This window comes from Lepidochelys kempii, chromosome 8 (genome assembly GCF_965140265.1).
Source record: "Lepidochelys kempii isolate rLepKem1 chromosome 8, rLepKem1.hap2, whole genome shotgun sequence".
Lineage (NCBI taxonomy): Eukaryota > Metazoa > Chordata > Testudines > Cheloniidae > Lepidochelys > Lepidochelys kempii.
This window is the reverse complement of record NC_133263.1, coordinates 20,082,176-20,109,618: the sequence shown is the minus strand read 5'-3', so window position 1 is coordinate 20,109,618 and position 27,443 is coordinate 20,082,176. Positions and strand designations below refer to the sequence as shown.

Here is a 27,443-nt window from a genome sequence, read left to right as displayed (position 1 = left end):
GTAGGTACTTGATATCACCGAGAGGGAGAAGAGCTGGGAGAAGCCCTCCTGATGACACGGTGCTGTCTACACCAGGAGTTAGGTCAGTATAACTCTGTCACTCACGGGTATGGATTTTCTACACCTTTGAGTGATGTAGTTCTACCAACATAAGTTAGTAGTACAGACTAGGGCTTGGAGTTATTAGAATTATAACTAGACTTTGAAATTGATAGGAACCATGGACAAAAATATCAGATCAAGAAACTAAAAGAACCAGTGAAGAAAGAAACAAGTAGGAGAAGAAACAAATGTGAAGCTGGAGGAAAAAAGGTATAAGGAACCAAATGTTCCTAAACTAGTATTTTTTGGTAGATATGTATGCTCTTTTGTCATACAGGTTAGTGAGAAATAAACACTGAAAAGATGAGGCAGAAACACAGCAAGTTGAATTTTGGCCATATTAGTATGGTAAATGTTTCTGCCCTGTGAGTGACCAGAGTACAGCTACCTTCACCTTTCTGCCAGACTTTCTCTAAGGAATGTCTACATGCTACTGTAACGAGCTCTCTCTGGAGAGGGGTACTTGAACCATTCTGTGGCAGGAACGCACAAGGTTGTGGGTTTTTTGGTTTTTTTTTTAAAGGGGAAGTGAAAAATAAATTCTCAGTTAAAATTACTATTTTGTTTTTGGTAGGAATGTGACTTACTAAATAGGAATTAGGCTAGGACACCAGAGCCAACCACTTCTACTCTTAAAATACCACGGAGTATTTAATGACCACAAATGGCCATGACCAGTTTCTCATTTAAAGATTGACTCTTCAGCAATACAGTGCCCAGCCAGAATGGCAGCAGTATTTCAATACTAAAGCAAATGAAAGTATCAGTTATTGAATATACAGCACCATTTTATGCAGGGTTTTTTAACTTCTCATCCAAATACTGAGCAAATCTGGCTCTACTTACCTTGCAAAAGTTTAGCTTCACATCTAGATGTAGAGAGAAACTAAACCCCACATTGGTGGGTAATAATTGATATAGTTGTATACAAGTTCACTCTAATCTCCTATCTACAGTTGCTTGTAACTTTCCTTGTTTTCTTATGGGCAGAAACTTTCCACACTTGGTCTTGGTTTCAAGGTGAATCTCTCTTAGAAAATGAACAAAATAGAACACCTGGGATTAGAGGTGGTCTCCTTTTTGAACACAGAAATTAAATGCAATGTCTGTTAATAATAGTTTAACAAAATTCTACTTGCCTGTTTCCCTGGGAGGGGGTAGTGTGGGGAAACTATTTTGGGTGGATGACTAAATTATTTCATCATGGGGCAAAATATGTTGTGCCTGGACTAGTGAACACTTGTAATTTTGCAAGACTGTATTATTGAAACATGAAAGTTAAATATAGACACTAAAGTCAAGAAACTGAGAACCATAACGCTTGGCCAAAGTGTTTGGTGTTGGTTTGTAAACCTACTACTACATTAATGCAATACATTACTTTTAACTTGGATAACCAGATAAGTGGCTTTGATAGACATATGTGAACTTTGATTTTCTCTTCAGTTGAGCATTGGCTGTTTTAGTCAAGAAAGGGTGACCTATGAAATATGCTAAAGGGTGACACTAAGGAGAAATCCTTGGTAAATTTACTTCAAATGGATCCAGATGATGTGATGGTAATGTATACAAGTCACCTTTTGTGTCTAAAGTTTGTCTAGTGCTTTGTTTTTAAGTGTTTGTTTAAAATTGCAAAGTTCTGGGTCTAAAGAGTGAAATTTTAAAGTACAAAATGTTAACTTTTTACCAAAAAACTAGGCTGTTTGGCACCAATATTTGCAGTAAATGAAATTCCGTGAACTTCAGTTTTAATTGTGCAGACACCAAAATGACTGATAACTGTATAGCATTGGATTAACATTGTATTGTAATGGCATAGTTTAAACTGGTAAGTGCTTTCCTGAACTGGAGCCTTAAATTGCAATTTGTTTCATTACTTCAAACAGGATTTATTTGAGGGTGCAGAGTATTAAACTAGGCAAATAGAGTTTTGGAGTAGTTCAGCCTCCAGACTTCAGCTGGCTTGAAAACTTCAGTGGAAACTAAATTGATGAAAAAGGAAAACAAACTTGTGTGTCATTTGTTTTTCCATTTTCCAGCCAACTCTAAAATATACCTGAACACTCCTATTTTATGTTACTTTTCTTTCTTAAAACAAACATAAAGTAACCCAAATTTTCTTGGCCTCTTAACAGTATCAGTTCTGACTGAATTTCTGTGGCTGGCAAAATAAATGCTCAATGTCAATACGATAAACATATTGTCTTTTTTTTTTTTAAGGAGAGATTGCTTTGCAGTGAGCTTTAATACAGGATATCTCATTTTAATTGTTTTAAAAACTACTTATTGCAATGAGGCTTTCTAAGGAGTAAAACTGTAGTTTCATTTGTTTTCAGATATTTTGTTCGTGGTGTTACTAATGCAAAACTGAAGCTTCTGATATGAATTTACTGTTACTTAGTAAAAGCCCAAGAGTCCTGTAGTTTTACTTTAAATATAATTTCATTGTATATGTTTAATTCTGATCTAATAACCTAGGCTGGAGTAGAAGCTTCTGCATATTTGAGGTAGCCTTGGATAGCATTTTGTTGTCTAAACTGGCTTTGTTTGTGTTTACTTGCAGGATCGCGCAAGAACTTTTGACATGCATTCACTAGAGAACTCGCTGATTGACATCATGAGAGCTGAAAATGATTCACTGAAAGGTAAATTTAGAAGGCGACTGTTTCCTGCAGTAAATAATTAGGATGATGTGCTTGGGCAGGATACAAAATTTGTGTTTTGTTTGAACAACTAAGGTATCATTTGAATATTGCATGCTGGTCAACTCATCTAGGCCTCATTTTCCTGCTCCATCAAGAGACGAAGGTATCAATGCACATGAACACCGGTGTGTGTGTAATGTCTTGATCAAGGATGCTATGAAATGGAAGCACAAGGCATTCTTTTTTGTAATAAGTGGCTTGAATTGTTGAATTTTTTTTAAACATGCACCATGTAAAAATTAAATTCCTAGTTTCTGGAATCTCATTCAGATAGGTAAAACATACCTACCTACTTGACAGTGTTTTCCCTCTTCAGCCACTCATGCTGTCTTCTGTCTCTGCAAAAATATGTCTTCGGTACTTATTTAACTAACCCAGTGTCTAATATGAGTACTAAGCTGTTTCATCACAACTTTGTCTCAAGTAGTCTTTCCCTTGATTATGCCACACACTTGTGTAATTATGTCCGTTTCCCTTTTGAATTACAAGGTTCTCCTGATGCAGTACTTTCTCCAGAGTAAAGATTGAACAGGCTTGTGCTGTCCCTTAGGAATGAGAAATCCTTAAATATATAGGAGTGGTATATTTTGCCAGTGAAAGATTTAAAAAGAAATGAGTTTTAAGCTCCCCAGGAAAGTGTTCTGAAAATTTCGACTAAAGAAACAACTGTCTTCTGAAAATGCTTTTAATATACATTAATATATTGCTTAATAAAAGCAGCACATGCTATAAAACCCTGAAGTTTAGTTTATTGCAGGTCAGTGCTAAACACTAATCTTACAATTTCAGTCTCAGGGTTACAGTTGTCTGACTACTCTTATTTATCCACTTCAAGGTTTATGCTCATTTTTGTTGTTGACCTGAGGCCACTAAAACAGATTTATGGTAGTCTTTAAAAATAAATTTCCCCTAACACCAAGGTTTGTGTTATTAATGAAAGTGATTTGCTTTTTAATAGTACTTCTCCTCTAGTACAATCCCAAAGTACTTAACAGATGTATACTAAAAGTTCATGCATCCAGATCTGGGGTGAAATGCAGCTGCATGACAATTTAGTGCAGGAAATAACTTTCCAACTGAAACTACAATGGAGTTCTAAGTAGGCAAAACTCCCACTGAGTTTAAAAATGAAAACAAAAACGTTTCCCTGTGGGGAGAAGGGTACCAGTGCCATTGGCTCTTTAATAGGGTTGCCAGTTTTGGTTGGATGTATTCCTGGAGGTTTCATTACATGACAAAATCTTCAATTAAAGATTAATCTTCAATTCCTGGAGACTCCAGGACAACCCTTGAGGTTTGCTACTCTTTAATAACAGCAAGTTGTAAGGGCTTTGTTTTTTGTTTTTGTTTTTTACCCCCACATGCCATCAGAGCGCAGTACGCTGTGTATACCGTAGCATCATAATGGAGCCTTAGTTCAGTATTAAGTCAAGTGTCCCACTTAAATTGAGTACCTGGAATACACTTGGAGGCCTTTCATACAGCTATTAGGCGGGCCCAATCCAATTTTTTAGCTGATTAAATCTGACACGCTCACAGTGATGTGGCTGCAGACCAAACGAGCCTTTTAAGAGAAATTTAGTTTTCTAACAAAGTAAGGTTGCTATATTGTCATGTTCAGTAATTAAGGGTAGTTTTGTACAGTACTGTGATTGGTTTAACTGCTCTGAAAAAGTCCTTTGGTTTTCAAATGGTTCTTTACTTTAAAGTGAAAAGTGTTCCAAAGAGTGGAATAAATGTCAGCAAAGAATAGTGTATATTTCTGATGCATACTAATTCTTGCTTGAGCTTGATTTGTTAATCCCCAGTGCACAATCATCTATATTTGGTCTAAAGCGCCGTGTATTGTTGCGTAATCAGAACACAGCAACATCAATCAGATATTGTTCTGGGAAATTTTCTACTGTATTTTCGTGAGGTGCTTGACCTATATTGACACATTACTCTAAACTGTAATATTCTTTTTTGATGTTTTACGGTTAATAGCCCTAAAAATATACTTACCTTGACAATGCTTCCATTTTAAGTTTCTTGCCATAAGTACTCCATTTTAAAGTAGTATTTCCTAGGCTACGTTTTTAAGTTACTTACATGAAACTTGTGGTACATAAATCCCTGTTCTCTACTATTATAGCTTAGCAGGCTTGTGCAGTGGTTTATTTGCTGTAGGATTTTAAGGAGTGTGCCTTTTAAAAAAGAATTAGCTTGACTATGTTTAAAAGAATCAGCAGAAGGTAAGAATCTTAAAATATGATGAGTTGTGGTTGTCATTTTAATCTTGCTGTCCTATTTTAATACCTGCAGTTACATAAGTTGATCCATAAAAATAGTTACGCAGTTTGTTTTATATGGGTTACTTTTCATGGGCAGTGTTTTTCAACTAATTTGGATTGTCCGTCTGTGTGAAGTGATGGAAGTTCCATTGCTTGAGACTTTAAAAATAGACTGGACAGAGCAGTAGAAAACATACTGTAGGAAACAATCTGGGATTGGCAGGGAATTGGGCCAGGTGATCTAATAGGTCTTGTTGCTAACTTCTGACTCTTTTTGATAAAATTTAATAAGGATTTAAGTGTCAGTATTCTAAGTCAGGTTACTTCTTCCTTTCATAGCACAATGCACTCCAGAAATAAGGAAAAATATTAAAATACACCAAGTGAGCCTTTTAAAGTCTTCTTCAGACCAATTCAGAACTGAGGGGGAAAGATGTTTAGGGATTGGGAATCATAGTGTTGGGACCATTGTCTCTTAAGGCTTTGACGAAAACCCCTGAAAGTTTAAGTGATGGCCTGACTTAATATTGGGATTGTAATATTGATAATATTGTACAGAATAGTGGTAGTTTTGGTTTTGAAGTCTACAGCATAACAATCAGTAAAACTAAACAAAATCTATTCTCTCTCCAACTACTTACTGATCAAGTCTTATATTTATTAATCTTGGGTTTCTTTATGAATAAGTGTAACAGTTGTTCTTGGATTGCTCGCAATAATAAGCGTACAAACAAGGCAATATTTTCTGTTTTTGTTGTTTTTTGGGGGGGTGGATCCTCGAGAAGCATTTTGAAAATAGCATTGATTCACTATTAAATTCAGTGTTAAAATCCTGATGAGATTTTGTAAAACATGATAGAGAATATTTTTATTTGTGGCTGTTTCATTTTTTCTACCCTTGAATCCTATCCCCATTTCCTTTCCTGAACAGCTGCCATTTCAGTATGTTATTTTTATCCACGACAGTGAGCGTGCTGACTTCTGCATAGCCAATGACAATCTGCAGAAGCCTTTCCCTAGAGACTAATTGCATCTTCTTTATATTGTACTCGGCCTTCAGCTGAGCCGGAGATCCAGAGACTGATTTTTGAATCTGGGTCTTCCAGATTGCAGTTTGAGCATTGGTGTAACACGAGATGGCTGACTAAATATTTCCTTCTTTCATCTAGAATGAAATGTCTTTAAATGCTGTGTAGTGGCAGACTTGCTGTTTTAGTGACTGTCCTGTACCTCTGTTCTTTCCAGGCTATGGGACTGGCGCTTATTGCCTGGAAGGGTGCAAAGTGAAAGGGATTAAAGTAGTAGGCTGGCGCACATGCTTCCAGCACTGCAAAGCACTATTGTAAAAGAGTCCGTCTAGAAAAAGCCAAAGAAAAATATGTGAATCAGCTCTAAAGCTGCATGAGAGATACATGGGAAAAATTAGGCCGAAGATGGGTAGGGTGAGAAAAAGCTAGGCTTTGGAGTGAAAGAGTAAACTAAAATTGAAAAGGATTGGGCGCATGGGGGCAGGCGGGGAGGTAGATGTGAAGATGGTGTGCACATTACCTGAAAATTGGAGAGGGGGGAGGCAACCTGATGAAAATGAAATTCAAAGACCTGATGTTTCTCAAAATGGATTACTTTGAGTTAAAGGCTACATGTAGTGATATTTCTAGAACAATCAGCCTCTTCAAGTCCTGAAAAACTACTAGATTTTTAAAAATGGGTGACGGTCCACAATGATCCTATGGAAAAGATGTTTGTGTCATAGAGTTGGAATGACTTGTACAGAGATTTTTCTGAACGCTTGGGAAGGAAGAAATTAACTGGCGTTTTCTTGTGCAGTGTTTGGAATGTGGTTTGTTTTTGAGACATCCTATTTGGTTCCGCAAATATATGCTCAGATAATTGGTGACACAAAGAGTCATATGTCAATGATTGCACAATGGTCCTAATCCTGGTTGAGGCCTATAGATGCTGTGGTAATGTAAATAACTAATAATAGTAATAATAATAATAATAATGGCCAGATAAGTGAGTGACCATGAATAATCAGTAAAAAAACAAAACAAAACAAAAAAAACCCTGAGGTTTGATTTTTGTTAGCATCCTAAAGGGGTCTACAAAAACAGAAGTATACATATTTTTATGCTGAGCAGGGATGTTAAACTTAATAGCCAAAAACACCTCCTCCTTTCCTCCCTTGCTTTACTTTTGGAGTGCTACACAGTACCCTACTGGGATCCTGCGTGAATGCAGACCCATGTGACCTGCACTCAATATAGCTTTATAATCAGTGAAGCCTTTTGTATTATATATTAGGTTGGGTGAAAGAGCGGCACAAAGCCTGTCAATCTTTGATCCAATCTGTGCACCCCCTTCTCTGAGCAATTTATAGAAAAAAAAGATCATTACTCATTTGAACCTTAAATACATAAAACTTAATATGAAATGGTGAAAAACTAACTGCCTCTTCCCCTCATTGTGTTGTACACTGGCCCAGTTTGTCCTAACCATAATTAGGAAGTACTTGTGAGTTATGCATTAAATGACTTCAGCCTGTAGTCACTGGTGGTCAGCCTGCAAATTCACTTTGTCACAGTAAAAATGAAGAACCCATGGGATTTCTGAGTTAATTGATAATATAAATTAGATTACAAGTGAATTATTCACTTTTTTAAAAAGGAAGTGAACATAATACCTGTAAGTTAGGGTCTAATAGACAAGTTAAGAAACAGGCTAGACCTGACACTGGTGTCTCCTCACTATGACTCTGCCAATCCTGACCTGGGAACAAAGGATTCCAGTCCTAAAATTGTCCATTGCAAATGGATTAGGATGCTACTCCCAGACTCTTCATTTGTGACAGTCAAGGATTTTTATTCTTGCCAAATGTTGCTAAGGTACTAACTCATCATTTGACCTAGTCCTTGAAGCCTTTATTTTAAATCCCTTTAGCTATTTCTAGTTTACAACATGTTTATTTCTATATGTGTATATATTATATGTATGTATATATAAAATGCAGTGTTTCCTATACCTGTATGTTGGTTCTCCCCAATCTCTCCTGTATATCTTTTTGGCTCTTTCCCAGAGCCTTCAATTTAAAAATAGCTAAATTATAATCTCTTAAGAATCATTTTGTTCGGTTTTTAACAAAATGAAATAAACAGAGATACTAACAGAAATCAAGGCCACACTGGAGGTTTGGTTTTAAACTAATAAAGGAAAAGTAATGACCAATCATCAGGTCTTGGCTTTCATGATTCTTATGCCTATTATCGGGCCAATTTTTGACCACTCTTCCATTTAAAAAACAAACCCTGAATCACCTTAGATTGTGATCATTTCACTTTTTTAAATATGGAAGAACTCAAAATTCATAGCAAGCAGGAAGACCAGAGCAGAAACGTGAAAGAAATAATGTTGGTACTGTGGTAAATGAAAAACTAAAATGAACAGCGCAAGGACTTTTGCTTCTTGACGCTGGTTTAACATATTGATTGTTCCTGGTCCTCCTTTGAGCCTGGCAGTCACATGGGTATGACCAATATATAAACTGCCCTAAGACTTAGAAATCAAGAGGGAATTTGTTTTGAGTTCCTAAACAGATCTGAGATGAACTTCTTAGGGCATTTTTGCAGGGTGGGGAAAAAGGAGTAGGATAACCAAACCCAGCTCCAAATTTTGCAGTTTGGCCTAATTTCGAATTATTGTAGGTTAAAAAAATAGAAAGACTGATGATGGCAAGTGAACTTTTGTCTTGATGTAGCTAGTTGTCACAGAATTTGGTCTCAATTTGAACTCGGGGTAGATATGCATTGAAGAGATACTTAGCATGGTGTACCATATGTAGGAAAAAATAGAAATGGCATTGATATTAATAGTTTTAGCAAGAAAAAATTGGTTAAGAATCAGATCAGCTCTGGAAAAATATGCATGAGGTGGGTGAAGCTCACTGGTTTACATTTAAAAACTAAAATAACAAAAAAACCAAAACAAAAACAAAAAACCCACTCACACTTTGAGCCTAAAGTGTGTAAAATCATTAAAATGTCCTAAAATTTCTATGAAGAAATAAACTGAAAGATTACTTGGGCTTGCCTGCTTGTCTTTCTGGAACCTGCTCAATCTCCTGAACTGGCTGGATGATACCAAGTACTGTGAACTGCAGTTGAGAGCACATATTTTAATTCCAGAAAGAATTGGAATAGCTTGTATAAGTGTTACAGTACCCTGAAATACAGTTTGTTCGAAAGCAAAGGGTTTTGTGTGTGTGGTGGTGGGGATGGGAGAGGACAAAGACTTGGTGGGGAGTGTAGGAAGGAAGAAAATGATCTTGACTCCCCCAGCAGTTACTGCTGTTATGGTATGTCCCAAATACTTGTTTTTTTCTGTGCCTGTTCTGTTGTGTTTGTGTTGCTGCTATTTTCTTAAGTGCCTGTAATACAAGAATCAGTCCTAATTTGCGTATGAAGATTGTGCAGCACAAGGTAACTTCTCTCTTGGGGGGGCAGGAAGAGGGTGTACTTATGGGGTTGTGGTATCCCATGCAGTCACTGCATGCTTAATAATGAAACTGCAAATGTAACATTAGCCAGCTCTCTCTGGCTTGCTTTAAAGCTGCTGCCTACTCAGAAGATTCCTGTTGGAACGTGGGTGGGGGTGCACAGGTTGGCTTGTATGTGTAGTGAATAGCTCACTGTAACGCTATTTAAAGCACATCCCTTTTTGAAGTCCTTTTTTAAAGGTGATAATTTGTTTTGTACTTCCTGGTGGCATACTGGATTGTTACCATGTTAGTTTATGTAATGTAAACCTTAGTAAAAATGGAGGAGCTTTTAAAAATGGCTGGAGTCTTGAAGTCACATGCAAGCCCCATGATTTTTTTGATTATTACTATTTTTTTTTTTTGCATAATGTAAATCTCACTCATAACACACATGCAAAACTGGTATCTCTCACTAAACTATAAAACATACAGGAGATTAGAGAGAGGAGGTGGGTGAGGTAACATACCTTATTGGATCAACTTCTGTTGGTGAAAGAGACAGGTTTTTAAGTTTACACAAAGCTCTTCTTCAGGTCAGGAGAATAGTTTAAAGGGTCATCTTCCCCATATTCTAATTCAGGACTGGAAAAAAAAACATTTAAGGTTAAAATTGATCTCTAATTTATATAGTGATTACTTTTGTTTAGTGCCAGCACAGAATGAGACATTTGTCTCCAAAGAAAATAGGGCCAAATTCTGCTCTCATTTATAATAATATAACTGTGGAGTTAATTTACACCAATGTAGACTCAGAGTTAACTCAGAAATTGTCAGTTAGTCTAAAAAATAGCCTGTGTGGACAAGAAGACAAGATGCTCTGGGAGAGCACCATAGGGACTGACCTAGGTCAAGACTTGTCAGAAGTGACAGTGATTTTGAGTGCCTAACTTGAGACAACATATAGGGGCCGAATTTCAGAAAATGGTGAGCCTCAACCTCTGAAGACCAGGCTCCTTCATGGAATCTCAGATTAGGCACCAGATATTGAGTTAGGTTTTTATAAGGCTAGCCATCACAGTGGTATCTGAGCCTCCTTTCCACACTGTCACTGCGTGATCCCATGGCCACTGTAAAAAAACCAAAGGAATTTAGCATTTAAGATGTTACCTTTTGAGTAAAATTGTTTTGTATTTCGCAGCCATAATGAATCAGAATCATAACACAATTCAAATTAACAGACTGAAAATATAAGAGTTAAATTTTGGTTAATGTTTAGAAACACTATAGTAATTATAAGATGTAAATTGCCTTTTATGCTAAGTTGATTCCTGAGTGTTCTTCGATGCTTAAAATACAGTTTTTGAGGCACAGTAGATCACTTAGCATGAAGTATTTATCTGATCATGTAATTAAAGACTGCATCATAATGCATTTGTGCAAGGGGGGGGGTGCAAATTACAGTTGCACGGGCAACTATAAATGTGCACTTCCTTACTTTTGAATTCTTGACTTTGCAGCCTAAATAATGTTTTTTTTAAATACATTTCCTAGGATTTTAAAAAGAAAGCAGGTATCAGTAGTTTGGAAACAGAAGTGATGTGTTTTGAGAACCCATGCCTGTGATATTTGTCAGGGGATAACTGACTAAAATCAGTGCTTGTTGAGATGCTTATATTTCCTACAAGGTCTCTTCTCTGCGGAAGTGAAAGAATAAACAAACTTATGCATTAGTGCAGGTACAATTATCAGGTCACTTTTTGTTGTGTTTTGACTCATGATTTGAGAACTCTGATATCTGCTTTAGAAATTTAACCGTTTTATTGATATTGGGGTCTGTTTAATTACACAAATGCTTACAAACCAATACCATTCATTTAATTTAAAAAGAAAATAATGTATACCTTGATGAACCTGGCCAGTATTCCACTTCTTAAAAGCTAACAGAATGTATACAGTTAAAAAGATGGCAGCAGATTTTGCCATTGGTTTATGGCTATACTTTTTATCTCTTAAAAATATATTGTAAACTAATTCTGATAGCACTCGTAGATCATATAAATATAACTTCAGTATTGGGTGATCTGTGTTTATATGCAAAGGAGTTACTATTCAGCAGACTGAAATTTTACATGTGGTTCATTTATTTATGATCTCTTGTCATTTTAAGATTCCAGAAAATTCAAATCTAGAATTTGAACATGTGTAGTGCCAAACTTAATTTTTTAGCCATTGAGGACATTAGCTATAAAGCTACGATAATAATTTTTAATTAGGTGAATATGAACATGATGTTTAAATTTTAAATGACATATTAAGAAATAGGTATCATCCTAGCGTGGTTTGTTTCATTGTTTGTGGAATACAAGTTGATTAGCAGTTTTATTAAATCTGTATGATATGCTGTATTTTATTAAATCTACCACCGATGGCTTGACCTCCAGATGCGTGGAGCACCTGCATCTCCAGTTGAAGCCAGTGAGAGTTGCAGATGCTCAGCACCTTTGTAAAGTAGACCATAGAAATATGGAGACAAATTCACTTTGGCTTATAACCTTGAAATTCCACTGACAATAATGAGGCCATGTAGGTATCTGTAAGAGTAATTTGGTCCTTGGAACATGTGGAATTTTCATGATCAAATAAGTTAAGATATTTAAGTTGGGTATAAAATCTTTTCCCAGTAACATCTAAGAGTAGTAATGTTTCCTGGAAGTTTCCAAGCTGTGATAAGTGTTACAGGACAAAGGTTTGGACGGATAAAGCCCTGTACTGGGTTAAAAGCGCTGTTTGTGGAAAGAGACACTCAGCAGGGTATCATGCTTGTCCTCAGTAGAATTGAATTGTTGGGAAAATTTTGGTGGTATCCAAGCCTCTCTTCCATCCAGGCAACGATTCAAAACCTTGACAGGGCAAGTGGAGAGTCTCTCTCTTTTTTTAAAAAAAAAAAAAATTATTCCAGTTTTGTGATGCAATTTACATGTGATGAGGAATATGTGTGGTACAGCCAGTTTCTACATGAATTACTGCTTGTAAAATAACAGCCCTCTTGTCGTTGCTCGTTATTGTGAAAATGAGAAATGAGGAAGCTTTGGCTGCAAACAGCTGGGATATGTTTGCTGCTGCTTTTGCTGGGACTACCATTTACTTGTTGCTTTGGGGGTGAAATAAGAGGAAGCTGTAAAAAACACAAAAACCTCATGTAAAATTCCAAACTGACCTGTGAGCAATCCTTCCACAGATAAAAGTAAGTGTATTTGAACCTATTAGTATTAACCATAAAAAAATCCATGCTAGTTTAAATCCTGCAGCATGCTAGTACATGCCAACATAAATCCAGCTCTTGCTGTGAATCGTGCATGAATTGCACTTCCAGCTATTCATTAAATCATAGGAAGGGTACTGCCTGCCCATATATTTAAATTGCTTAGCTGTAAGTATGGTAATAGACCAGAATCTGCTTGAGGAGAAATGCTTATATAAAAGACGCAAGGAATAGTGAATGTGATCTGGGAGTATGAATGGGAAGTTTAGGAAGAGGCTTTACAGCTTTTCCTAATACCTTTTCTTTTCTCATCCACAAATAGTTTAGCAAGATAAATTACAGATTAGAATAATCCCTTGGAAAAAAGTATTCCACCAAGAGGACCTGTAGTGTGCAAAGTCCTACTTACTCCTTCCCTTTGGCCATAAAGTCCATCAGTTTCATATAGCACCACTTTTCCTATCTGACTGTAGATTGGAGTGGGCAAACTACAGCCTGTGGGCCACAGCCGGCCCGCCAGCCGATTTAATCCAGCCCTCAAGCTCCCACTGGGGAGCAGGGTCTGGGGCTTGCCCTGCTCCAGCCAGGGAGCAGGGTCGAGGGCTGCTCTGAGCACTCTGGTTCCTGGAAGCAGCGGCATGTCCCCCTTCCGGCTCCTACATTTAGGGGCAGCCAGGGGGCTCTGCCTTGTCTGCTGGGAACTGCGGCCAGTGGGAGCTGCAGGGGCGGCACCTGCAGACGGGGCAGTGCGCAGAGCTGCCTGGCCATGCCAGAGCCGGAGGTGGGACATGCCGTTGCTTCTGGGAACTGCTTGAGGTAAGCGCCGCTTGGAGCCTGCACCCCTAATGTCTCCCGTGCCTCAACCCCTTGCCCTAGCCCTGAGCCCCCTCCTGCCTTCTGAACCCCTCAGTCCTTGCCCTGAGCACCCTTCTGGACCCCAAACCCCTCATCCCCAGCCTCACCCCAAACCCACACCCCCTGCCAAAGCCCTCAACCCCCACCCCAGCCCAGAGCCCCCTCCTGCACCCTGAACTCCTCTTTTCTGGCCCTACCCCAGAGCCCTCACCCCCTCCTGAACCCAACCCCAATTTTGTGAGCATTCATGGCCTACCATACAATTTCAATACCCAGATGTGGCCCTCGGGCCAAAAAGTTTGCCCACCCCTGCTGTAGCTCATATTCTCAATTATGAAACCATTTTTAAATACGTGCATATATCTGTTCTAAAAAGTGTGATAATCTTTTTCTCCTGTCCCCCCGTGTCATAAACCGAACCCCTTGAATCTCTGTATTTTAAAAAAAAGTGGATATAGCAATAACACTTCACCTTCACATCATCTAACCCATTCAAATCCGAGATTTTGTAGGATTCCGTCAATATATGTGAATTGATTTTTATCACTTGGAACCACCAAGGAAGTGTAAAGATAAGATCTACTTGAAATTATGTTCCCTGTCAGTCGATTGAAATAACTGGTATAATGTCACAAATTATGAAACGATAGTGGTATACTTCGGATAACGTGATATATATTATATGTTTAGGATGTATAGCAGATTTAAAAACTGGAGATGAAACTTCAGAAGAGTACTGAAGTGCACACCTCAGTTTTGACACCAGAGGACAGTGTAAACTGCATTATAGCCTGGTCCCATGGTAGTGAATGTGACCACGATTTGGCTCATAATCTCTGGTAGTTCTGTGGTGGCTGCAGTGCATGCAGATCATCTTTTGCGGGTTCAGTCCATAAAATCACATTTTAATATTAAGAAGCGGGATACCATAATGCTAGTAATGTGGTGGTGTAGAGGATAGGGGGGCATAAATGGTAGATTCATATCTATAAATGGCGAAGACATTCATTCCTCTCTGCTCAGATCCCTATGATATACTGAAATATAACACTACAAAATCTGCTCGGTATTGAGAAACTTTGAGTAGGCAGATTAAAGTCCTAACAAATGAGAGCCACTTATTTCTACTTCAGTTTTCCAGAGCATTCCCAATTAATGTTAAATATGTTAAACTATAAGGTTTTCCCCCAAAATTTATGCCCAAAGATCTTCATTAGAACATATTATTAAAATGCCATTGTTCTGGTCTGTGCCAAACAAACAGTAAGGATCTCTTCCCCTACTCCACAGAGCCAATCTAATTCAGACAAACAATTCAGCGTATACTGGTAGAAAACAATGTAAGACAGTGCTGATATCTTCAGAAGGATCAACCTTCACAGGCTTTGTGGAAGAAGTTTATTTTCAGCAGGGATTTGGAAAACAGAGGTTGCTTAATGTTGAATTATAAAATAGACTATAGTGTGATAACTTTAAATTTAAAATCATCCAAATAAGGCCCTCGCCCTAGTACTATAAAAATACCAGAAACTTTATTACAATATGATCTTGTCTGCTTAACACATTGGTTTATAATACCTGTGCAAGTTTGATCTCCAGCTTGCTTGCCCCAAGAAAGATCCAAAAAGGGATCTGATTAAAGCTTGTGGCACAGTCTTTCTTATGTTTGGCGGTACTCAGAATCTCATGCCCATTTATTCCATTCAAACCACCAACATATGATCTGGCATTTCCTCTTCAATGTATAGGGGGAGGGATAGCTCAGTAGTTTGAGCTTTGGCCTGCTAAACCCAGGGTTGTGAGTTCAATCCTTGAGGGGGCCATTTAGAGATATGGGGCAAAAATTGGGGATTGGCCCTGTTTTGAGCAGGGGGTTGGACTAGATGACCTCCTGAGGTCCCTTCCAACCCAGATATTCTATGATATACGAATGGGTAGTAAAAACAACGAGGTGTCCTTGTGGCACCTTAGAGACAAACAAATTTATTTGGGCATAAGCTTTTGTGGGATATAACCCACTTCATCAGAAGCATGGAGTGGAAAATACAGTAAACAGGTATAAATATACAGCACATGAAAAGAGGGGAGTTGCCTTACTAAGTGGGGAGTCAGTGCTAACGAGGCCAATTCAGTTAGGGTTTAGCCCATTCCCAACAGTTGAGAAGTGCAAGAGACAGTCCATGTGTTACTGTGTAGACTCATCTAATTAGTTGCATTCAATTTACCATAGGAAAAATATCCAGAAGTATCTTAATCCCAAGACATAGTCAGGGTGTTGCCTGTCTCCACAGTGATTATAGTATTGTATTGTGCTCTTCCGTAATAAAAGAAAAGAGAAATATTTCAAAACACATTTTTTTCTCATAGGATTCTGCAGGATCAACAGCAGTGTATATCTGAAGGCACTCTGCTGTTTATTCTGGAGCCAAACAAGCCCTACTTTTGTATTTATGGTACCTTTTGGAGTTGCATATAGTGCTTCGTATTATCTGAGTTTCCTGTAGGTATACATGGGTTTTCTTGTATTCTTAGAATTTGATGCCAATATTTATTTTACAGAATAATATGCACATCTTTCTCCAATGTCATAAGTTTGAAGACTTGTATGAGAAATCCATGTCATGTAAAGTCTCCTACATGTTCCCTTTCAGTACGTCACGTGCCTGGAATCACTATTCAAACTAAGTCCTCCAGCCTTCTAATTTAAGAATCTAGGAATGCATGAAAATGACATTTTCATTTTGCCTTATGACAATTTGAGCTTTTCTGGCCTAAATCGGATTAAACATTTCATCTAAACAAGCATTCTGTTGTAATGCCCATTTTATCATATAGGTGCACAAATTTATGTGAAAGTGCAACTTTCATGACAATCCCAGTTTGAGCATGCCTATGTATGTACACACATGGATATCTGACCTGGAATGTGAATGGCTGCTTCAAATATAGTTATAATGGAATAAACAAATACTCAGAATAACTTCATTGGTCACACCGCATGGTCCTGTCATTACAAAAATGAATCAATATTTTATAAACGTGGCATGTCAAGAAGTACATTAATACTAGGCTGGCCACAGTATTTTGCAGCTTGCTTTTAGTCTTGAGCTGAGGTGGGCTGGTGTAGCAGCATACCTGTTTCAATGGGTGTGTTTTTGCTTGCATAAGCAGAATCCCCTTCTCTAACCATTTCAGAAAGATTGGAGTCATTATCCCAATCTTCTTCCTCAGAAGTCCTGGTAGTAAACTTAGCTCAAGTTAAAATACTTAAAGTTGCAACATTAATATTTTTAAATAAGTACAATCTTATCTGACTCATGCTTGCTGTTTCCCATGCCAGCTTTAAGGGAGTCTTCAGGGCCACCTGTTAACATAAAATATATTGTTTTCAGTGATGCTGCAGTACATAGAATATGCAGTTAGAGAGCGAAAACAAAGATTCATAGATCAGGATGTATTAATCACATCTTATGGCATTAAAAAGCTATTTTCTGTACAGATTGCAAAATATCACTGAGAGGGATACATACATGTCTTTCACACCAACTTCTGTGTTAATTATTCATTTTTGATTGTGTAATTAAAAGGGATCTTCTGGTTTTAAGCTGTATGTGGTTGTCTCTGTTTTAAAAAGCAAGTGTATACAGACCAAGACAGGAACTTTCAGCTGACATACACAGTGCTGTATAAAAGAGAAGTGGTTGCCTTTTATTTGAGTAGTTTGAATGTAGATACTGTGAATTAAATAATTCTCTAATCAGTGGAAATCTTACTTCCACTGACTAGTACTTTATTTCACAAGTTGCCCCTTGACTTCTTTGGGACTCCTCATGGTATAAGGTACTATTTAACATGAGTAGGAATATCACAATCTGGCTTTTTAAAGACAATAGAACTACTCATGGAGTAAGATGCTATGCAACATGAGTGAGTGGTAGAAATCTGGCTTAGATTGTAATCTTAGTACTTTCTCAGAAAACAACAGATAAGTTAAATAGAAATAAGAGTCTAGTTATTTTAGAACACTTCAACTTTTCTGGGTAATCAGTCAGGGCCCAAGTCCAACAGCAAGAAGATCCTTTTTCAAATGGAAAGAAAACTGTCCAGCCAATGCAGTGAATCTTCATATTTTGAAGAAGAAAAAATACTATTCAGAGAAGTAACTGTGAAAGCTAGTTGAAATAAATGTACAACATATATTTTTTCTAGAGGCAGCCTTCGTATCCCTTGCTTTGACGCTCAGTTCTAAAGCTTGTTCACATCTCTAATATTTTTTAAATGATTGCTGATTTCGGGGTGGGTCCTTGTTCTCTTTGAGTGATCTTCTGTCCCCAGGCTTTCACCTGGAAGTGGTGCAACCTGATATGTCTTGTATAATAAAGGACAGATTCAAACACTTCAGTGTAGCATCAAGTTCTTATTTGTCGAGAAATTAGTAGCAAAATATCACTGCATTAGAGAGAACTTGCAAACCATGTGTCATTTGGGCAGCCCAGCTTGATCACTCTTAAATATCGAATTTTAGGGCTTGCACTAACAGTATAGTACTAAACATTCAGTTTAGTATAGTGCTCGGTATAGTATAGTACTAAGCATGTGTAGGTTGACTGTGAAATGCAAACTTTCCAGCTCCTAAGATTTCAGCAGTGGTTCTAGGTAGTATAGGAAGGTAATAAGCAGGTTTTTTGGGTGCTTGTTTTTGGGGTCATGTGGCAAGGAAGTGGTGGTACTTTTCCATACTCTTACCTACAAATAAACTCCCATGTGAGTTGCCAAAATTAGTTACCACTCATTGTAGATTGTACAGACGTTCAAATTATGTGTGCTCTCTGAGCTCCACTGGAGTCTTTGAGCTTTGCTCCTCCTTGGTGGGGCTTCAGAGGAGAGAATGATTAAAGTATTGGAAATATGCCTTGTAGTGATAGACTTAAGGAGCTCAGCCTGTTTAGCTGGACAAAAAGAGAGTTAAGGGATAATCTGATCAGTTCATAAATACCTACTTGGGGAAAATATTTGATTGTGGTGTTCAATCTAATAGACAAAGCTATAGCAAGATCCAGAGTCTGGAAGTTGAAGACAGACCAATTCAGACTGGAAATAGGGCATATATCTATAACAATGAGAGTAATTTAACCACTGGAAGAATTTACCAAGGCTTGTGGTGGATTCTCTATCACCAACATTTTAAAATCAAGACTGGATGTTTGTGTAAAAGATATACTCTAGTTCAAACAAATTTATTTTGGGGCAGTTCTATGGTTTGTGTCAAGCAGGAGGTCAGACTAGATCAGTGGTTCCTGCAGGCCACAGAATTTTTGAATATGCCCGTGGATTCTGCTATAGGTTCCTTGGACTAGGCTCTTTGATTTAAGGAGAAGGAGTGGTGGTCTATCCCAGATGTTACCCACTGGTGCACCAAAATAACATGTCACTCAGTAAACTCCAGATCTGTGATCCTCTCTCTCCTTTCTTACGTGAGGAATAAAACTATTAACAATGTTGACACTTAACTCAGATGTCCAGTGATAGTAATTTAATTCTTTAGTTGGATGGGGCAGTTCACACTTCTCTGAGCTGTTGCTCCAGGCTCCTTGTAGATTCACACAGGCAAACTGTATCTGATTATGTAAAAACTATAAACAGAGAACTTCTTCATAATAACAGCTAAGAGACTCTCATTTTTTTTAAAATAAAAACTAAGATTCATGAGAACAAGGCTTGAGAGGTGCTTCTACGCCGATACCGTCTGTTTCTGAACCCTGGTTATTTAGTCTTTGCATGATGCACTTCATATCTGTGTCTTTTGTTTTAATTATATATTTGCTCATTATAAAAATAAATCATGGGGGCACCATTTGCAAAATCCTTACATTTTGGTGGATTGATTTAAATGTTGATTGATTTAAATCACTAGTCAGGAAGACTAGATTTAATTATGGATTTCTACATAAAAGGGCATTGTTGGTTTGTTATAACCTTAATACATATTCTTCACAACTCAGAGATAGATGTAGGTTTCATTTTTAGAAGATATGCACTATACATTTTTAAAGTGGATTTATTTTGAAAAGTTTTCAGATTAGTTTTATAGCTATGTCAGAAAATGAATGATTGGTTATTTCATTTACCAAAGATAATTGAAGCAGATAGTTCACCTCCCAATGACTTCATAAATATCTCCAATTCAACAGGTTAATTATTAGTATTTGGAGGATTTCCTTGCCATGCTGTATTAGGAGGAGAACATCACCAGACAGACATTTAAATTTTTTTATTTAACTAAAACAACAACATTATGTATTCTGGATTTTTTTTCTTCAACAGCAAACGTATAATATTTTAACAAAACAAGCATATGAATTTTCCAATTTAAACATTCAAGTATTTTAAAATCAGGTTTGTTTTCGTTAAAATTGTTTTTAACTAAAATAGTTAAATGAAATATTTTTTTAAAAAAATCTCAAACATTAAATTGACTGTGACTTAAAATGTTGGCTTCTGTAGCTAACTTGGTCGTCTTCACCTTCATTTTCCTGTTTGTTCATAATCTGGAAAAGAAAAACAAGCTTTTCTGCTTTTTCAGGTCCCAAATGATTTCTCAATTTGGAATGAATTAGTCCAAAGGAAGAATATATTCTTTCTACACTGGCAGAAGAAGCTACTGCTGTTAAAAGTGAGATTATCACTTCAACAGTCTCTGAATCCAAGTGCTTGAGTGACTTCCACCAGTTCACTGGTGTGACTCTTTAAAATATCATCATCAAATATATATTTCTTGAATGGCTCACCCTTAGCTCTGAAGTTTATTATAGTTGGCATTATGAAGGGATGATTGCTGGATGTCCATGTCATAGCCAACTCCTCTTCTTCAGCAGTTAAGGTTTGACCCTGGTACCAAGTTATTGCGAATATTTGCAAGAAAGTGAGCTGGAGATAGTGCTTGTCCCATTTGTTTTTTTTAATGCTTGTAATTTAACTCTGTCATTGCATATTTCTCTTTTTAAGATCTTACCCACTTCCTTCCAAATTCCAACAGCATCAGCAATAAAACAGCTATTTCCCTGCATTTTGTTCAAGGCTACAGAAATAGGCTTCAGGGTACTCCGCATGTGTTCGACATTTTTCTTAAGCCCAGTGGTGAGAACTTTGGCTGTGACAAGTGCCATCTATTTTTTCATAATTTTGTTCACAGACTGTCATCAGATTAGGCCAATTCTTGATATAGTGCTCAAAACAGTCTGCTACTGAGTTCCATCGCATGTCTTGTGGGAGAGTTAGCTTGGTTCCTCACACTTTTTTCAGAGCAGCTGCTGCAAAATGGTGGTTACAGAAGTATTTTGCAATTTCAACAACATTAGCCTTTATTTCTGGAACACTGAAGTATGTGGCTATGCGGTGCATCAAGTGAGCCCTGCAACCATATGGGCTTGGGACTCTCTTCTAAATAATTTCTACTCCTCTTGGATACATTTGCAGCATTGTCTATGACCAAGCTGCATACTAGACATTTTGAATTTTTGTTTGTTATAGCTTTTATTGCTGCTACTTGTAAGTATTCTGCTGTGTGTGCATTTCCTGTTGTATCAATTGTTTCTGTAAGGAAGACATTCCCTTTTGTCACCACACAAGCACATACAACAGGATCATTGCTCCCACCCATCAAGACTCAGGTTAATAATTTTACCCTTTAGACCTTTTGCACACTGCTCAGTTTCTCTTTCATACACTGTATCCAGCAATTTGCCTGTGACATCTGCTCTGTTGGGTGAACTGTATCCTGGTCTTAATGACTGAACCATGTTAATGAAGTGTGGGTACTCAGTCATATGGAAAGGAGTTTGTTGCATAAACAAATTGGGCAACTTTTTCATCAATTAACTTTTTTTTTTTTTTTTTTTTGTAATCTGCTGGTTCTTATCACAAACTTGATCACCACCTATGGTGGTTTCTGGATGATGGAGATTTTTTTTCTTTTTGCTACAGGTGATAAATATACTGTGACTATGTGACCAACATGATGTGACTGAAACACTGTCATTGGCAGATAACTCTGAAACACTGTCATTGGCAGATAACTCTGAAACACTGTCATTGGCAGATAACTCTGAAACACTGTCATTGGCAGATAACTCTGAAACTATAGAAAATGATGGTGATCTTGAAGGTAGATAGTCTTCAGACTCCTGTATGTTGAGGATGGATTCTCCTAAACAAAATAAGTCAATGCCGTTATTTAATTATTATTACCATACTGCTCATTTAGTATTACTCATTACATTGACACTCAGTACTACTTTAAAGGTGAAATTGTAAAAGGAAGATCTGCCTATTTCAGCTATTTATTTTTTATCACAACTGCATCTAAAATTATAGTACCATAGAGTAACAACTATATTTTTTGCTCAAACATGAGAATTCAAGAATAGTTCAGAAGGAAGACAGGCAGTCCTTAAGAAAGACGTATGAAATAAAAAGGTTTACCAACCTGAAAATCCTGCATGTTCAGACATGTTCCTTTCATCATCTTCAACACAGCTTCCTCCTGAGAGGGAACACTTTTCATGATGTTTCATTCGGGCCTTGCATTTCTTTGTTGCACTGTTCGCATTTTGCATGCATGCCTGTCTTACCCACAGGTAGAAGAACTTTATTAGAATATTTTCAAACTGGTGGTCTCTTACGGCCTGCTGCCATTATAGGTTTTCCCTTCTAGTGAGAGAATGGTATGGTAGATCTCAAATCAATGAAGACTACGTTCAGAAAGACCTCAAGACTTCTGGAATATGCTGCTCAAACAGTTTCCCTTTTGTTGTTTCTACTGCCTGTCCCTCTCTTCTCATATTTATCTCCAGACTACTTCTTGTCCAGATCTATTTCGCCCCCAGTAATCTTCTATTCCTTGAACTTTATGAAACTTTGCACTTTTAGAGAGAAGTAATGGATTGACTTTGTGTACACAAATTTGCAGAGGGACAATAGGGTTGAGCTCTGTTATTTCTCACCTCTATATATTTATTTATTTTAAAACATTTTTGCTGTTAACAAGCATGTTATCTCTGGAGACACAAATCCACAGTTTGAGAACTGCAAAACTAAGCATCTCTGATGGTATCTTCCAGACGGAGCACTGAGTCCAGTTGGGTAGATAGAAAGCTTAACCTAAATAATCTATACAGAAGCCCCTGGAACCCCATAAAATTGGGTTCCTAGTTCATGAACTATTAGAACTCATTTACAAAACTTTTCTTAAACATTACATGAATATATTGTTTCATACTGTAGAATAGGAATTTGTAATCCCTCTTCCATGATGAGAGATCTTTGAGCTATAATGTAGCTTAATTAAAACTACTTTAGATGTTTTTTTCTTCAAAAAGCATTTTATCAAAACAATCTGATTTAAATTAAAAAAAATCAGATTTTTTAAAAATCATTGATTTTTATTCACTCTGCCTTTTGGGAGTTACTGTTTTCTGTAACTATCCCTGTTTCCTCTGCATCCGCAGGTTCAGATTTGGCTCAAGGCTTCTCCAAAATTCAGGGCTATTAAGGCCAGAATAAAGTGTCAGACCAATCTCTAATACAGGCTGAGAGTGAATACCAACCCCTCCCCTAGTAATATTCACTTATGACCTTTTATTTTTCTTAGTAATAGAAATGATTCTTGTTAAACAGGTGCTGTTGGGTCACATTTGCCACTGTAGTCAGGTTGTGTAAAAACTCGATTATAAATCTAAGTTCAATGGGAACGTTTATCCTTTTTATTTTTAAAATAAACATTTCTTTGCAGCCGCAGCAATATCCTAGTGCGTGAAGACTTCAAATTAACTGAAACTTACTAATGAAGCTGGTTTATTTCAGTGTCAGAACTGAAAAATAAAAAAAAAAAGCGTATTATGGACCAATATAAAGTAGAAAGTAGCAAGTGCCTTATGTTGGTTGGTGTGCTAGGCAAAGAATAGAATTGCTGTCTTAAGACGCTTCCGTACTGAAGGCATACGTAGGTACAGTAATCTACAAGATAGAAAAGTGTCATTTAGGTCTTGGCTACAATAAAAGGTGGTCTTTTTTTTGACATGTCAGCTGACATTTATTAAAATCCTGATGTAGACAAGGCAGTTTTGATTTTTTTTTTTTAAACGTGTGTTGGTCAATGTAAACCTTAGGCTGCTCCCTCCGGGTTTATTTTGACCAGCTAACTTATAGTTGCCCTGTCTACATTAGATTTTAATTAGAGTTAAAGGACGTGTATAAAAATGTTTTGTTTTCCTAGTGTAGATGTAGTGTTAGGCAGACAGGGTGGTGTGTGATCAGTGAGGTTGGCGTGCTAAATGGAGCTTGTGTGTCAGTCCAGCTCCCATCTTTGTGCTATCTTACATGTTGCCTCTTTTGCATGGAACAGCCTCCTAATGCTAGGCTGCCAGCCCCCTCATTCAGCCCACACATAAAAACCACATTATTAGTGCCCCAGTCCTGCAAGTTGTTCCATATGAGTGGATATCTGTGAGGAGCCCCACAAAAATTGCATGGGCCCAGGGCTTCTCCCGCACAGTGTTTGTTGCAGGTTTTGGATTTAAGGAACTGTAAATCTGAGGTGACCCTTTTATCTAGATTCTTCAGTGTATCTTCTCCTTTAGGTCTGTCTTCTAGATCGTGAGCTCTCTGAGACAAGGACTATCTGTGTGCCTTATACAGGGCTGAGCACATTAATGTAATACTACATATTCCTCTTTTTGGTTCAAAAAGAAGATGGAAGAAGCTTGACATATGTTAATTGGCAGACTATACTAGCCATGACAGCTGGCATGGAGATACCAGTAGACAAGAAGAACCATTGAAAGTCTCACCTGGTCTTGAGGGAGTGGAGGTGGGAGATGTATGAGGAGGCAAGGATCTAAATGGACTCATTGAGGAGTGCCTTGAAGATGAGGAAGTGCAAAAATCATACTGTACTCAAATTGAAAGGTGTGTAGGGAACATTGAGGGGGCAGAAGAACGGAAATTTAGACTAAGTTGCTCACCCCTTACTTTCTTGGGAAATTTTTTCCTAGGCTAATATTAACAGTAAAAATATTATATTAACTAGATCAGTAGACCCCAAACTGTAGTACGTGCTCCCCTAGCGGGGAGAGGAGGAACATTCCTGGGGCAGGGCGTGGAGGAACATTCTGGGGGGGGGGTGCGGCGAGGCCCCGGGCCAGCCCCCACATGGGGCGGGGAGGGACTCTGCTCCCGGCCGTGGCCCCAGCCTGCCTGCAGCTCCCAGCCCCAGCCATGGCTCCACTCCCACTCCCAGCTCCGCCCCCAGCAGAGGCCCTATCTCATGGTCCCAGGAGGGAGTACCACCCAGCTCTGCTCCTTCTCCAGTCTAGGCCCCATCTCGCGGTCCCAGCCGCAGCCCTGGCTCTGCTCCAGGCCTGGACTAGCCCCCACTGGGGACAGGGAAGGGAACGCCACCCAGCTCCACTCCAGCCCCAGCCGAGGCCCCATCTCGCAGTCCCGGCCGTGGCCCGGGTGAGGCAGACAGATTACATTACAGGTAACGGTGACATAAAACGTTTGGGGACCACCGGTCTAAGTGATACAGATGTTATGGCCCTCTTATTCAAAGCAGTGGGTGACCTTACCTGCAATATAACAGTACATTGCAATTTTCTGGCAAAATGAAGTGAGTTAAGGAAGTTTCATCCTTCACTCAATTTTCTTGGGTATGAGCCAAGCCCTTGATGTTTTAACTTAAATTTTAGAGGAATTCAAGAAAAACTAGGGTAATCAGTGAAGACGAAGCCGTACAAAAAAGTAACACTGAAGTGGTCTTACTTTTTAGTGCTAACTATAGACAGATCTCCTTTTATCCAAGAACGAGGAGACAGACTTTGCACCACTGGTAACTGTTTCCTTACACAGTTTATTTGAGCAGAATCTTAGCTAGTACAGTTGCAAAGCACAGATTTCTCTAAAGCAAATAATGAAAGTCATCTACCAAATAAGGCTTTAGTAAGTTTTAGTCAGGCATTTCTGCAGCCTCCCCAAAACGCAGCGCTTCCCCCAAATATCCCAAAAAGTGCACAAAATACTGGGCTCCTAAATACAGTGAATTAGATTAAATAAATGTGGAAAACTACAAAGGAAAACTGCCATACTTTTAATTAAAAAAACCCAAAACCCCAAAAAACAGAATCCAAGCATAATGCTGAATGATTTTGAATGGATCTTGTATTTCCTTTTTTATTTTTTTTGGAGTGGGAGTCTTGCTGCCTGAGAAATACTGTTCGTTCTCAAAATCTGGTGGCAAAACAGCAAGGAGTCTGCTGATTTACATCTCTGTGTCACATAGGCCGTTCTCAGGAATTACAGCTATGTTGAATAGCTAGTTTTCAGGAGTCAGTGCACCAGATAGGTGAGTTTGTGTATGTTTTGGTTTTGTTAACAATTTACAGATGACAGGATTTTATGATTTTATAGACAGGGCACACTTTGAAACCACTTTAGGTTCTTAAATGCACAAAAGCTTCTCAGCTCTCTGTCCAGCATGCAAAGCAACTGGCAAGGTCATTGCATGGAAAAAAGCTTATCATAGCTTTTCACTCATTTGGGAACTGTAAAAACACCTTAGATTTCTTATTTCAAAAAAAGCAGTATCAGTTACTATACGGAAATTATACTTGTAAAGACCCCAAAATGTAAGCTATTATTTATAGCAAGAAATGTATGTGCCAAGCACTTGTGGCTATATTCTCAACTGAGGACCAATGCTTAGCGATACGTTCTCATTGGGATTGTGTGTTGAATGTCCCCATCAGAAAAGGATCAGTTAAGTAAATATAAAATAAACACCTAAGTAAACTAGATCGATATGCTTTCTTGCACGTGGGTTAAATACCCATGATTTGTAGTGGGTTTAAAACATTTAGATGCTGTAGCTACTGGTGGGTCTGCAAGATGAATTCTGAATGAGGAAAGAAAATAAAACTGGTAATATATTCAGAATGTTTTATAGTACTCTCCAGGAAATTCAGATTTTGGAACAGAGTTGTTTTCCTGTCTGTTACGGATTTGGACTGCATTATTATTTTTAAGTGTAATTGTGAGTGGGGAATGAGTTATTGGGCATGTTCTAATAGATGTAGAGATCATCTTAATTATTTTGGCAGTCGAATGTTCTCCACTTTCATCCCAAAAAGGTGCACACAAAAAGAGGAGGGAGCACAGTAGTTGTAGCTACCATGTATATACATCAGTTTTAATAAGGGAGTGCATAAGGTTCTTGAACTGTGGTCCATAGATCTCTGGAGGTGTGCAGAGGGCAGTGGCCTACAAAGCTGTTACGCTTCACCACTGTGACTGTCTGTTGGTCTTGCAGCAGTAAAGCTTCCTGTTTAGTTGTAAGTTAATCAAGAACTCTCTTAGAGTTTGTGCTGGCTTTTTGGCAACCTTAACTTAAAAAAATTCAGGCACCTTTTTGTATCCTGTATGTCTTGATCAAGAGTTTTCCTGTAAATTTAACACAATCAAATTTAGGAGGCACTAAAATTGGAGGGGTAGGGAACACACAGAATGGCAGAATCAGTGTCAAGTAACTTTAGTGCCTAGTACAATGAGGGTGATCCATTACTAATAGTCATATATCCAGGGAGAGCAGTAAAGAGCACACATCACTAAATAAGGTTGTAACCCAATGTAAAAGAATTGTATTAAAAAGCGAGTCTCTTTACTATGCTTATCTCCTTTGCAGATGTAATGTTAATTTGTGTAACCAAACAACAGAGTGG

General features: G+C 38.0%; 1 protein-coding gene and 3 long non-coding RNA genes across 8 annotated transcripts in view; 2 read left to right on the top strand and 2 right to left on the bottom strand.

Moving 5' to 3' along the window:
- CPEB4 (cytoplasmic polyadenylation element binding protein 4) overlaps positions 1 to 27,443 on the top strand; it is a 185,787-nt gene that overhangs the window by 141,439 nt on the left and 16,905 nt on the right. For all 5 annotated transcript variants that reach the window (XM_073355775.1, XM_073355773.1, XM_073355772.1 and 2 more), the window contains one exon: positions 2,666 to 2,747. In XM_073355775.1, the coding sequence (XP_073211876.1) occupies positions 2,666 to 2,747 (82 nt within the window). The remainder of the gene's footprint in view (positions 1 to 2,665; positions 2,748 to 27,443) is intronic.
- Positions 1,049 to 16,697, bottom strand: LOC140915689 (uncharacterized). The gene is made up of 3 exons (XR_012160248.1): positions 15,897 to 16,697; positions 10,082 to 10,196; positions 1,049 to 1,132 (listed from the first exon to the last, which is right to left on the bottom strand). It is a non-coding gene; the product is annotated as an uncharacterized lncRNA (long non-coding RNA).
- LOC140915688 (uncharacterized) lies at positions 7,842 to 27,191 on the top strand. The gene is made up of 2 exons (XR_012160247.1): positions 7,842 to 9,555; positions 16,039 to 27,191. It is a non-coding gene; the product is annotated as an uncharacterized lncRNA (long non-coding RNA).
- The window catches only part of LOC140915687 (uncharacterized), a 38,025-nt gene continuing 30,509 nt past the window's right edge, over positions 19,928 to 27,443 (bottom strand). Inside the window, exons 3-4 of the long non-coding RNA XR_012160246.1 lie at positions 22,157 to 22,292; positions 19,928 to 21,877 (exon numbers count right to left, since the gene is read on the bottom strand). This is a non-coding gene — a long non-coding RNA (uncharacterized lncRNA). The remainder of the gene's footprint in view (positions 21,878 to 22,156; positions 22,293 to 27,443) is intronic.